The sequence below is a fragment of the Brachypodium distachyon genome, chromosome 3, assembly GCF_000005505.3.
Source record: "Brachypodium distachyon strain Bd21 chromosome 3, Brachypodium_distachyon_v3.0, whole genome shotgun sequence".
Classification (NCBI taxonomy): domain Eukaryota; kingdom Viridiplantae; phylum Streptophyta; class Magnoliopsida; order Poales; family Poaceae; genus Brachypodium; species Brachypodium distachyon.
This window is the reverse complement of record NC_016133.3, coordinates 29755235-29768846: the sequence shown is the minus strand read 5'-3', so window position 1 is coordinate 29768846 and position 13612 is coordinate 29755235. Positions and strand designations below refer to the sequence as shown.

General features: G+C 44.9%; 1 protein-coding gene and 1 long non-coding RNA gene across 2 annotated transcripts; one reads left to right on the top strand and one right to left on the bottom strand.

Annotated features, from left to right (window-relative positions):
- Nucleotides 1-2227: 2227 nt before the first annotated feature.
- On the bottom strand, nucleotides 2228-3449 carry LOC112271956. The gene is made up of 4 exons (XM_024462256.1): nucleotides 3214-3449; nucleotides 2697-2797; nucleotides 2412-2595; nucleotides 2228-2283 (listed from the first exon to the last, which is right to left on the bottom strand). Exons 1-4 carry the CDS (start codon nucleotides 3280-3282, stop codon nucleotides 2272-2274), a joined length of 366 nt encoding a protein of 121 aa, XP_024318024.1. The 5' UTR covers nucleotides 3283-3449; the 3' UTR covers nucleotides 2228-2271.
- Nucleotides 3450-5984: 2535 nt separating this feature from the next.
- LOC104583670 lies at nucleotides 5985-6965 on the top strand. The gene is made up of 2 exons (XR_731563.3): nucleotides 5985-6130; nucleotides 6574-6965. It is a non-coding gene; the product is annotated as an uncharacterized LOC104583670 (long non-coding RNA).
- The last annotated feature ends 6647 nt before the right edge of the window (nucleotides 6966-13612 follow it).

Sequence of the window (13612 nt, the reverse complement as noted above, 5' to 3'; positions counted from 1 at the left end):
GACGTCGGTGAGCCCCGCAAGCCGCAAGGCCTTGATCTTCTCCACATGGGGAGGAGATCGGCGTCGCGGTGGTACCGGTCCCGCCAGCCACTGTTGGGTTGCCGCAGCTCGGTGGGCGAGAGGATGAACTCCTCGGGGTCTTGCACCTGGACCCAGCACCAGTCGCCCCGTCATTCCTTCTCGATCTTCTTTTCCGACCGGATGATGAACTCAGACTTTATCCGATCGCGGGCGCGGAACACCACCCCCGACGACATCGTGTTCGCGTTATCGATCCGGGGGTAGAAGTAATGCTGGAACAGTGCCACCGACGGCATTACCCCGACGAATGCTTCGCAGAGGAACTGGAAGGTGGCGAGGAGGTAGAGAGACGTGGGGTGGAGCTGCGCCACCCGCAACTGGTACGACTCCATGACCACATGGAGGAACAGGGAGAAGGGCGGCACCAACTCGGTGAGGATGAAGCGCCCGAACACCCGAAAGTCGTTTTCCTGGTGATCGGTGCCTGCGGAGAAGATCAGGGTCTCCCCGTGCTCGTTGAACCCAAAGGCGACGGCGTGCCGGATCTTGGCCAGCGCCTCGCCGTTGTAGCCGGGCCGGTAGAAGGCAAGCGTGGCCCTCATCGCCCGCTTCTTCTGGTCTTTGTCGGCGGCGGCCTTGGCGGCCGCCTCGCTTTTACTGGCCGCCGCTCTCTTTGGGGCCTTCACCTCCTTTCCCTTCCTGGTGGTGGGGGGCGCCATGGGGAGCGGAGGCAGAAGCTAGCGAAGCTCTTGGGCGCAAGATGCGAAGAAGTTGGAAGACGAAGACTGGGGGGCTAAGTGTTTTCCCCTCAACGCAGCTGTAAAAGCTTTATAACACCCCGCCGTTTGGTAACTGCCGGTTCCGCACCCTACGGGCGCGCTGGGATAATTGCTAATCAAAGAGATAACGGGAAGAGTGGCCTTAACTTCCTTGTTTAAGGGGGAGGTTACAGCGGAAATCTCGCACCCACCACTCCGTCCGTAACGGCAGGGTATGTGGGATGGCGATGAGATGCGGGCCCGAGGCGAGTCGGGACCCACGCGTCGGTTGGGGCGTAGCCCGGCAACCGACCGGGGAAAAGTTCGTCTAGGAACAGGTGTTGCCGACCCACGCCCCGAGGCTACTGTCGCACCAGTGGCACCCGGGGTACCACCGTTGCACGACGCGTGGGTCGCATCACTGAGTTCCCGGGAGGATCTCACCCTGGGCAGCAACGTGCAGGCTGCCCGGCAAGCTACCAGCCCGGCAGGGCTAGCGGGGCTTCGGGGAATAATCCCGCCTAGGCACCCCTCAGGAAGGCACTTGCCGGGAGGAGGTGTTCCCGGGCGCAGGTTCCCGCCGTGAGGGCAGGGCCGAGTGAGCAGAGCAGCGGGGCCACGTGGGCGCGTGCCAGGCGCCCAGTGTGCAGTTTCACCAGGGCAAGGAGTGAAACGCACGGCGCATTTAATGAGCCGACAGGAGGGGCGTTATCCATCTAGTCGGGCGAACAGTGGCTGTCCAGTCCTATTTTTTAGGCCCTAGACCCCTAGCCGCGGGGTTGGCGCTCATGCATGCATGCCAGCGCACCAAGGAGGAGCTGCCCGAGCTCCTTGCTCGCCACTTATAAAACATGCGCCGTGGCACTTGTGGTATCCCCTTGGCTATAAAAGGAGGACCCCCGTCAACGGTCAAAGGTTCGTGGGTTTTCTGGTTGGATTTTTCTTGATTGGTTCGATTGTTGAGCCAACTCGTAGTGCAACACTGGCAGTAGCCCGAAGTAGCAAAGAACACTTAGCCAAAAAGAGACCACCTGGGGGCTCCCCCCGACAACCTGTAAAACAGTCGATCTCACAGTAATACAAGCTCAGACAAGCAGGACGTAAGGTTTACACCGCAAGGTGGCCCGAACCTGAGTAAAAAGCGTGTGCGTGCGTTCTTGGTAGGTTCTTACGCCTCACATTGGCCACGCCGGCGATCGCCGGAGCGATCCCCGTAGCCCACTGCCGAACATAAAAAGGAGGTGCCCGCGCATCCCCGGTGTCGAAGCCCCGTGCGACGACACAAAGAAATACTTCATTGGCTCCGCCCCCTCCCACCATCCCTATTTGTAAAAGAACATGAACTAAAAAAAGCAAAAAAAATCTCTCAATCTCGTGATCTATTTTCCTTTGCTGTCCAACTCCTATATTTCTCTGGACAATTTCTTCGTCACTATCTGCTACTGCTAGCTCTGTGAAACTTCTACGGTGTGTGTGTGCCTTGGATGAGTACTCATACTTGACCCTGTCCAAAAAAAAAATTAATAAGAAAGTTCAGTGATGAAAATATTTTACATGAACAAGAAAAAAAAATATTGAGTGACATAAAACCCAATAGAACAAACAAAAAAAACTGAATCTGAGAACACATACCTTTCTGAAATAGTTGTCGACTAGAATCTTTGCTTGTACTTCTATGTTATCTGGTGAGAACATCATTTCATTCGCAAGCTTGATCCTGAAATTTGGTATGTCGCTCCTGGAGAAGCAACAACTTTGTCGGTTGCGCGGTTCCCACAGCTCCATAAATTTCATCGCAAAAATTCCACAGTCGTCACTTGAAACCAAAAAAGAAAAAAGAATTAGAACTGTCAATTAAAATTGGCTGGTACAGATTAAATTACAAGGAAGAACTTGTTGCAAGAAAATGTTTCATACGTGTTGTCTTGGGTTGGAACCCTTGGATAAATAACACTTAATTTGTTAAAATCTTGTGGCTTTAAACCCCTCTCTTGCCAGGTGATCATAAAAAAATTTATCTGCACATAAAAAACACATTGTACCTTTCATGAATCATGACTAGAAAAAAAAACAAAAAGAAAGAATATAGGCGCAGCAAAAAACTTCAGTTCAGTAGACAGATAGTAGACAGGCTGAAGAAAATCAGCATATACCATTGTCTTTTGACACCTCCTTGTGAAATGCGGTGTTCATTCCATATAGGGAATCAAGAAAAATAAATTTCTCGTCTATGATATCCACCACGAAAGCAGACCAGTGGTCCTTCCAGATGGAGGGGAGGAACAACTAGAATGCAATGAAGTTAGGGGAAAAAAAGTAAGGATGCATTGTGATTTTACAACTACAATGCTTTGTTTTTGGATCAAAATGACAAAACACAAAACAGCTAAACAGCAAAAAACATTATTTAAAATCCTTTTGCCAAGAAACTTACTAAATCTGTCAGGTGTAAAGGCGTAGCTCTGCCAGCCCCGTGGATAGCGTTTAACGCTTTCTCCTTCATTGCGAGATAGTTGGCCTCGTTTGCCCATTTCTCGAGGAAGAATTCCTGCGTAAAACAGTAATAAGTAATAACAAGGCACAAAAAGTATAGATAAAAACTAGGTGAAAAAAATGTGGGTATAAACAAAATGCACCAAAATAAACATGTGATTCCCAGGGTACCCAACACAAAAGTAAAAATGTAAAAAAAAAACTTACCCCCAGGTGGTGGAAGAAGAAGTGTTTCCTTGATGAACTTGGATGTTTCTTTGTAAAAAGCTTTCGACAAAAAATATCAATGACATACGCTTCTACCCAACCTCCTTCGTTCATTGAATTGCCAAACAACTCAAACGACACGTTGATTTTGCCAATGTTTAGAGCAACGCAGATGTGTCATATTTTTTTTTTAAAGCATAATACATGTGTTAGTAATTACATACATACATATACATATACATATATATATTAGATACTAAATATTCAGATTATATCGACTAATATTAAATTATATGATTGATTAATATTTAATTATTATGATTATCTTTTACAGGATCTTTTAAGGCTGGTGAGGCCAACGGAGTTACCGACGGTTCGTGCAGTGGTGTAAAAATCCTACTCAGTACTCACTGAATTTTTCACTATATTGCTTCAGGAGTAGCTAAGTTTATTTCCCTAGGTGATCTTAAACAAGTTTATATTGGTGATTTCTTATCGTCTTCCCAGGTAGTTTCACCCGAAAGGAACACTTCTCTACGGTTACATGGTTCTCGTTCAAACGCCATACAAGAGGCTTACCTTACTACCTTCCCGACCTTATGTTACACTGGCTTGATTATGTTGGCTTTATTACAGTGGGAAGAGGTGCTACTACTACTAGAGAGCAGATGGTTTGCTCGCTAGTTGCTCTAACTTCGTGCTACTGAAGGCTTGTGTTCTCAGGAATGTTGTGTGTCCTCCATCGCAGCAAGAAGGCTCTTTTTATAGGCAAGATATGGCTGGCTTCAATAGTGCTCTCATGCATTATTTACCTCTCCTTTCTTATTGGTCATGATGCACCTTCATTATAGGTCTTAGGCCTTCTTTATAGCCTCTTGAGTGCATGCATGCATGAAAAGATGAGGTTTTTTGGCTGCCACTTCTTTGGATGCGAACGTGGCCTCCTTCATCCTGAGAGTATTCTTGTGCTTCAATGATAGTGTACACGACACAATGCACATTTCTTGTCTGCTTACTTGGTTATTCTTCGTCTGCACACCCTAACTCATAGGATCACATGCAATTGTGATCTTGCATGCTGATGATGGGTTTTATATAATTAAGACATGCTAACAATGGATCTTAGGATTTAATATTATTATATATTTTTGGTTTTTTTTAATCTCAATCCTATTCAAATTATATTCTATCAACTATTCAGGTATAGATCAACTATTCGGGTATAGATTCGGAGGTGTATATGTCCTCCCCGCCCGAATTGATAGATATATAGAGAGAGAGACACACACGGAACAGACAAAAAGCAGAAAACGGAGATGTCCCCATCAAAAACAGGAACACACAACGTACTGCTTATGTGCATTGAGTTCGCACAACATGGTGATTGCTTCGTAGCGGATGTATTCTTCCCTGGTTGGAGCCTTAGTTGTTGTTTTGTCATATGGTGAGAATGCATATTTGCTAGGCTGGAAAATTCTCTTCGGTACAACATTTTCTTTCCCTGAGGAGCAACTGCCTGAACCAAACATCACATTCCTCTCATTAAAACCTTGGTTGTAATACTCTTCAGACATTTCAGACAGATTTGCCCGCCCGTGTTTTTCTTGATTTTCCTGTAATACCAACCCTTCTGGAGGTGGCTGCAAAAAGACATGATGCAAAAGGTACCGACAGTTCATATGCACATACATGAAAAAAAGCTATCCCTGGAAAACAACGCGAAATCAAAAAAAAAGGTGCGGGCTAGAGAGTTTCGGGAAAGCTTAGTCCAAGGTACATTGGTCCCTTCAAGATTATGGGACGAGTTGGGAAGTTAGCCTATCGTCTCGAGCTGTCAGAGTCAATGAAGGGAATGCACAATGTGTTTAATGTCTGTATGCTAAGAAAATATTTTCGAGATCCAGAACGTCAGATTACCTTGGAGCCAATTACCATTGAGCAAGATTTAACCTTTGAGGCTTCGCCACTGAGGATTCTGGAGGAGGCCGATAGAGTATTGAGGCGTCGAACACTCAAGTTCGTCAAAGTGCTTTGGACCAACCAAACGGAACGAGAAGCGACATGGGAACTCGAGAAACAGATGCGGCAGAAATACCCAGAGCTTTTTTCTCATGGTGAGTAATTAAGTTTCTGTTTTTTTTGTTTAAATTGCTGCACTTCTGCCTAGTAGTGGAGCGAAGAATTCGAGGGCGAATTCAGTTAAAGGGGGGAAGAATGTAATACCCCAAAACTTATAAAGGTTAGTTCTGTCGAGAGCCGAAAGTGTTGAACAAAAGTTGACTATTCAAACCGTAAGCCATACAGAAAAATTGATACCATGGTTGGATTCGTCTCGTCAAGACGAACGAAAACGACTATAAGCTTGTCAAAATTTGGAGTTCAGAAATTATGAATTTTTTTGTTTGGTGTCCTTTTGCTTTGAGCCCTTAAGATTAATTTGGAATAAAGAATAATAATATATAGAAAAGAAAAACTGATCTCCAAATAAAACCAGATGAAGGGGATTAGGAAATAAAGTTCCCTTTCGGCCCTGCCTTTTGTTTTCCCCAACTCCCCTGCCGACCGTCGCTAGGGTTCCAGCCGCCGCGGCTGCCGTTTGGGCTCTGCCGCGACTCACGATGGTTTTCCGTTGTCTCTCAGCACTGCTGTAGGTACATGGCTGTTTGATCAAGTCCCCGCTGTTTGGTTGAGTAGTTCACTCCTTTTAATTAGAGCAGTGCGCTGGGTTCAGTTTTAGTTGCTTCTGGTTGTTAGCGTTCAGAGGAAGGAAAGAAACTGCATCTGCTAGTGCTGTGCTAGTCGGCTGATTGGAATTGGCTTTCAGGTGTTTGATTAGGTGCTGAACGGCAGTTGCAGGGGCTGTGTGTTCTCTTGAAGATTGATTAGTTGGGTGCAGGCGGATACAAGTATGGGCACTGACCGATTGGTTTACTACAGCATCATAGGGGAATTTAATTCTGTAGATAAGGAGACAAGGAATAAAATTTAGCTTTAGCTGATCTTGGCAAAGGGATTAAGAAAAAAAGACCAAGAACTTGCCCTTTAAGCTGTACCTTTCGATTCGAGATAGGTTCTAAGACTGTCTTACCCACAGGTTCGGGAGCTCCGGGCGTTGGGCATCAATCTTCAGTTTGATCGTCAGCCTATTTCGGGTTTTAAGGCAAGTGCAGATGGAGTTTTCTTTTTTGTGGTTGACTGCACATGTTCCATGCTATTTTTTTCCCTGTGTTTGTTGTCCAACTCAGAGTATATGCACAAGGCATAGGTTGACTAATCCGGCACGGACCAGAGTGAGAAATGTCAAATATGTCTAGTCCGGTGAGGAAAGGACACGGGATGTGTCTAATCCGGAAAGCAATGTGTTCAGCTATGCATTTGTGTTAATTCAGATTTATGTCAGAATTCATCTTAAGAAAATGTTTGATGTTCAGTTTACACCATGTATTTGGCTGAGTATTTTACTCATACTTGTTTCTTCTTGTTGAATTTTATTGGTTTTCATGTACTCAAATAGTAGCATCCATGGGAGGGAGTAGCATCACATCACCAGGACCTCACTTATTGTTCTACCACATTGATTAGTTAAAAGTCTTAATCCATGGGGATTGAAAATATCACACCAGAACTGCTTAGTTTGAGTCTTGTTGGACGCTCAGAGAATATTTCATTTCTATCTTGGAGTCTATTAGTCAGTGTATGAACTGCGTGCATGCCGTATCTTGTATTATGGATTATAATTGAGAGAGATATTAAAATGCATGTCGTGGATGTCCTTATAAACAAAGGAGGCTTTGTCGAAATTTCTAGTTTTTCCTAGAATTTAGTGTTGCTGGGATTAGAGTAGTAATATTCCGGGTATGGTCGATACTTGGGGTGTTACACCGAGAACCCGCCGGAACCCCTCGCCGCCGTTCTCCCGAGCCGCCGCCGACCTCGCTGGAGGTAAGGCCGAAGACTCTCATCCGTCCGATCTAAATCAACGGCCACGATTAGATTTCTCTCTAAATATTTTATTTTGAGAGAATTTTTGTCCCAAAAGTTGAATCATACGAAGATATGATTTTACAAATTTTGTTGCATTTTATTTGACTTAATTTGGAGATTTGAATCAAAAGTTTAGTTCAAAACCAGAAGAAGAAAAAGGAAAAAGAAAAGAAAGAAAAAAGAAACCGGACCGACCCTTATTGGGCCGGCCCACTTACCGAACCACGCGCAGCCCAACTCCGCCGCGCCCGAGCCGCTGCCGCTGCCAGGCGGGCCCCACCTGTCAGCTTCGCCTCCTTCCTCCAACTGCCGCCCGATTTCTCCGCGCAGACGCCGTCGGCCACGCCCACGACTCCACCCCGCGTCCCCCTCGCCCACGACCCTCATCTAACCAACCGAGCGCGTCGGTATAAAGCTCCTCAGCCCTGCAGCCTTTCCCCTCTCTCGCTCGACCGTTTCCAGGTCGCCAGGCTGCCCAATTTCTCGTCGGAAAACTTCGGACGCCACCGCGTTTCTTGGTCGCCGCCGATTAACCGGTGATCCCTAGCCGCCATCTTCTGGTGTTTCTTTCTCCTCTCTTCTTTGCGCACGCCGTGACGCGCTTTCTTTTGCTTCTTGTGCACTGTAGCGCCCAGACCGCCGACGACCGAGAGCTTGCCGTCTTCTCTTCGTCCTAGGCGTCGCCACTGTCGCCCTCGAGGAAGACCGCCGCCACCATCGTCTTCACCTCGCGGAGCTGCTTCTTCCCCAAGTTTCCTCGAGCCTGAGAACCCGCCAGAACCCCTCGCCGCCGTTCTCCCGAGCCGCCGCCGATCTCGCCGGAACCCTAGCTCACCGGAGGTAAGGCCGAAGCCTCTCATCAGTCCGATCTAAATCAACGGCCACGATTAGATTTCTCTTTAAACCGAACCGGTGCGCAAATTCGACCATAGGATCTGCCTTATTCAAATGTTTAAAGTGTTTTCCCTGTCCAGTAGGATCAGAGGGATAATTATTTTTGTAAAATAATCTTGCAGTACCAAACTATTTTGTCCATACCTTCTAAAATACTCATTAAACTATTATTAAATGTGTTATAATAGGTTAATATGTTATAATCTTCCCAATCCTTTGAAAAAAATTCTTTAAAACAGGAACTAAATTTGTGAATACTAAAACCAAGCTAGGAATGCATCATGGCATATTCTTTGTATTGAATTGCATGTTTATGTGTATTTGTGCTTGTTTATTTTAGATTGTTTGGAGTGTGAACCTTGTTGTTGCGAAGAGTGCGAGAACCAGCACAGCTTTGAACAAGGCAAGTCACTTTGATCATTTCCCTAATATTTTACTATGCACTAGATGTTTTATTAGTTGCATTAGGAATATTATTTGTATCTCTATGCTAGCTATGAATTCCAGGTAGTGTAGTTTCTATCCGTGCCATTACCTTGCTACCAAATTGCCATCGTTAGTAGTTGAATGCTATGCTATGGTAGTATGGTGGGGAAAATCACTACATCATGATAATATTGTGGTTATGGAGAAAAGCTGAGTTTTACATGGAGTATGACAAAACAACTTAATTGTTAATGAACCATCCTGAGTGGGCGGCTTTGAGATTTTGGATGTTATGCGATGTCAGGTCCATGTCTATGGGTCCATTTCTATGAGTCGTCTCGCCATGTCTATGGGAGCGCCTGCGTCGCAAAATGTGGGATGCCACCCGGGGTAACTAGAGACTGGACTAGTTTCCTGTTTAGTAGCTTCCAGTACAACCACATGGTAATATGGGCTCTGCCAAGATTGAGTAAGCTGTTTGAACTTGGGCCCGAGGTGATCGTGATGATGTAGCCGTGTAGGTGGGAGTGGGTCTCTCGGTATGGGTCTGGGGGATTACTTCTCAAAGTCTTGTAATCGATGTCGTTGCTACTCTACCCTGAGGACAGCAAGGGATTAACACGTCGGTTTATTGTGGGTAAAGTGTACAACCTCTCGAGAGTGTCAAACTAAGTACTTAGCCGTGTCCCCGGTCATGGACATTTATGAGCAGTTAGATTAGGAAACTGTAAGAAAAGTCTCACTCACTCTAATTTCCTAAAATTAAAATGAATGGTTTGAACTTGGGTTTAGGAGCATTGTTGTGTCTACTCAATGTCCATAGTTTAATAAGAGCATTGGTGTGTCTACCCAATGTCCGATAGTGATAAAACTATTTGATTAAAATGATAGGACTAAACAATTAAGCTTTTATGCAAGTAGCCTGAACTCCACCTTGCCATAAATATGCATGTACTTGTTAGGTGCTATTATATCAAAATGTGATCTTGCTAATACATTCAATGCATTGACTCTAGTGGCTGCATCGTTTAATGATGCAGGAAGTTCTGACGAGGAGTAAGGATACGTTTTGGTCTTTGGGTTGCGAGCCTACATTCCAACACGCTACCACTGTGGTGTTGATGTGACTCTTGTATCTTCGTTTTCCGCTATTAAACTTTTCGTTTTAATTTCGGCTAACCATGTGGTTATGCAAGTTTGTAAGTACTCTTAAATTCTGGATATTGCTTTCTAATATTTGAGACCTTTGTTCTATGGTATTACATTTTGAAACTATGTGTGCTAGTGAGTCGATTCAGAGAGTAGCACTTAAGCACAGAGATCATAATCTTTTATGGGCGCGGTCGTTTCAGGTTAAGTGCAGGAAAACACTCACAGGGGAATATAAAAAAAATAAAAAATAAAAGGTGTGTACACGTCAATGCTAATTTTCTGAAAAAAAAACACAAAACAACTAAACAGAGCTGCACACGCAGCCGCTTGCTGATTGCGCGCATGATTCATACCCACGTGCATATAAAAAAAGCTTCCAGAAAAAAAACATGATATTGTTCTGGCAAAAACCAGACACGGACCCAAAAAAGTTAACATAAAAGGCGGTCTGGCCAGATCTGAGCCACACAAATCCATGTTAGTTTTTGCGGTTAAGGTGAATGTCTTACCTATGGTAGTACTAAAACTAGCTACCTTAATGGAAAAACAAGGGGTTGAAAAAAAATGAGTAAAATGTGGACATGGAGCACACCTCGGCTTACAAAAGTTGAAAAGAAAATGTAGAACTCATTACTATATAAAACATTGCAAAGCCCTGTTTTAACCCTAAATACATCTACTTGGGTTGCAATTAAATTAAAAAAAAGAAAATTTTGGTTCTAAAAAATAAATTTAGTGGCAACCATTTACTGGAACATTTATACAACCATGCATGGGATTTTGTGAGCTACACTCCATTTTAAAACACCAACCCCCCCCACACCCCACACACACACACACACAAAATACGCCTATCGAAACCCGATAACTGCATCCTCTAACATAGAAAATACACAAACAGAAAAAGGGGGTGTGTGGGGGGTTCTCTCTATTATCCAATCTGGGAATAAAAAATTACATCAAGATTAGTTCTGCATGAGAAAAAAAGGACTCATTAATCAAGAACGCAAACTAGTAAAAGCCCAATCATCCTACATTAGACATCTCAACTTCTTAATTTGGTGCATAATTTAAAATCTCAGCTGAACTAAAATTCGTGATTAGAAAAAGTTAGAAGAAACACGGCCTCCTCTCCAAAACAAACAAAAAACAAACACAACCCCTGACTCCGTATCTGCAACACGGTAACAGTCCCCCCCCCCCTCCTATCGAATCAGAGATGCAAGACAACCAAAAAAAAGCCCTAACCCTAGACACACATCCCCTAGCGTGGGCTGCTAGGCGCGGAAGGCGCAGATCGAGGGCGGGGGGAGAAGAATTACCGCAAAGTGGAAGGAGCTGGGCGGCGCAATCCGGCGACACAGGCGCAACACGAAAGTGCTCCCCGGCGACGGCTCTCTCCCTCTTCCCGCACACCGTCCCGTCTCCCCCCTCTTAACTCTGTCGGCTTGTAACATCCACCAGAGACTCGGGGGAGAGAGAGAAATAAAAGAAACAACACGGTTCCCCGTCTTAACTCTGTCGGCTTGTAACATACACCCCGCCCTGAGGCCCCAACAAAAAGCCCAACAACAGACGAGCTCCCGAGCCCAGACAGAATACAACAACGCGCAGCCCAACAAATAGCCCGCCCGGAGGGACAAAAAGAGAAAAAAGAAAAAACGCACGAATCTCCGCGCAGCCCAACAAATCGACGGCGCCTGAAGGTCGACTGAGAAATATCGCCTGATCAATAGCAAATCCGTACTGCATATAGCTAGAGCTCTTTGTATCGTATGAAGAAACATACTGATTGAAGTCTCCGAACAATTGAAAGATTGAATACCAATCTTTAGAGTTGTGCAATTGAGTACCGACCTCTTGTGTTTTACACTTGTAGCTCTCCGTTTATTGGAGTCTCTGAAAATTGAAGGATTGAGTACCAATCTTTTGAGCTGTGCAAGTGTAAAACTGAGCACAAGCAAAAGCTGTACATCTGAACAACTGAAATTTTGAAGCACTTGACTGAAATCTTCTCTTGCATGATAATTCAAGTACAGTACATATATTATGCCATTTTACTTGCACACTCCTTGCAAAATCTCAGTTTTCAAGCTGAACACATCAATACATCTGCAAAATGTCTTAACACGCTTATAATCACCGAACTGTTCCTATCGTGAACATGCCTTTGCACAAGAAAACAACTGGAAGGCTGGAACCCAACACAGCAGCTATCAAGCCACCCAACCTCCGAATGGGGCAATTGCACACGGCACACCGTGGGATGGCCGGGCCGCGCGCAGATCCAGCTCGAGGCGGCTGGAATATTGGCGCGCGGAAGGAATACAAAATAAAGAGGGGTGATTTGGGGCGGCTGGAGGCCATGGAGTCGGCTCCAACTCGAGCTTAACCAGGGGCATGGGCGACACGAGCAGAAGGGACCGCGAGCACGGGCTGGCGGCGGTCGGCGGCGAGTGGGGCTGCAGGCAGGCGGCTCGTCCACAAGGGAGCTCGGGCACACAGAGGGACGGGGAGAGGAAGAAGAAAGGCACGATATCTGCAACTGCCACGTCAGCAGGTCAAAAGAGAGGTCAAAAATCATAATCAGCAGCAAAATCGTCTCAAAACCGTCTAATGGGATGATTTGTCTGGTTTTGTGGATTTGATGGTTAAAAATAAACGGTTTTTGACTTCAGTGGGTTTTTCGTCCCAAGACATACATTTTAGGTTGAAATATGGACTTCTTTCTTTTAATTTTACTACTCGTTGAATTGGCTTCATCCGAATGGAAAGCCTAGAGGAAAGGCCTGTTTGGTCAGAGGAAGGCGTTGGCGAGCACACGAACCTGGACCCTCAACGCGGAAATAAGGACGGACCTCCAGCGCTTCTACCTCGCCACCGGCGCCGACGATGACACGAGGTGATCCATCGATCCATCGAGCTCACCTATAACTCTTCCTACCTGATTACCCATACATTTTGCTACATACCGATACATGATACATCGGCGGCTCTCAAGGTCTTCTTGTTTTTCTTCCTTTCATGTTTCCTTGCACAGTTATACTACTCCGTATTTAATTTATTTCTCAAAAATACTACTTCTTCCGATTCATAACGAGTGTTGAAGCACAAGACACTCCCCGCCAACTTTTTTCTTCTTCTTTGCTCCTTTTCAATAAGTGTCGTTGATTTAGTATAAACGGAAATGCTGGTTAGCACGAGACACTTGCTTACCAACTTTTTGTTTATTCTTTACTCGACTTTAAACATGACCTTCTAGCTTATTCTTTGATTAGAGATGCCTTATCTGATTTACTATATTAACCAAATCATGATAGTGCTCGTTGATGTGCCTATCAATACTTCTGATCGAGTAGTAGAAATTTTCTTAAACATATTAAGGCAAGAAACACACAAGTCAAATTCGTAAAAACTTAAACATGTATTGGTTGATCACCGGAAAAAGTGAATATTATCGGACCCGCGGAGGAGAGACGTGATATAAAAGGAGAGGAGTGGATTTTCTTTCTTGGGTGTGTAGGATGATCTTATAAGCAAATGTCGTCATATACTTATCAAGTATGGCGGCACTTTTTTCTCTTTTCTCTAACTACTAAGCATCGGTACCTACTATGCTATGATCGAGTGTATTTCTTTCTTTTCTTTTCTTTTCTTTTCTTTTCTTTTTGTTGAGT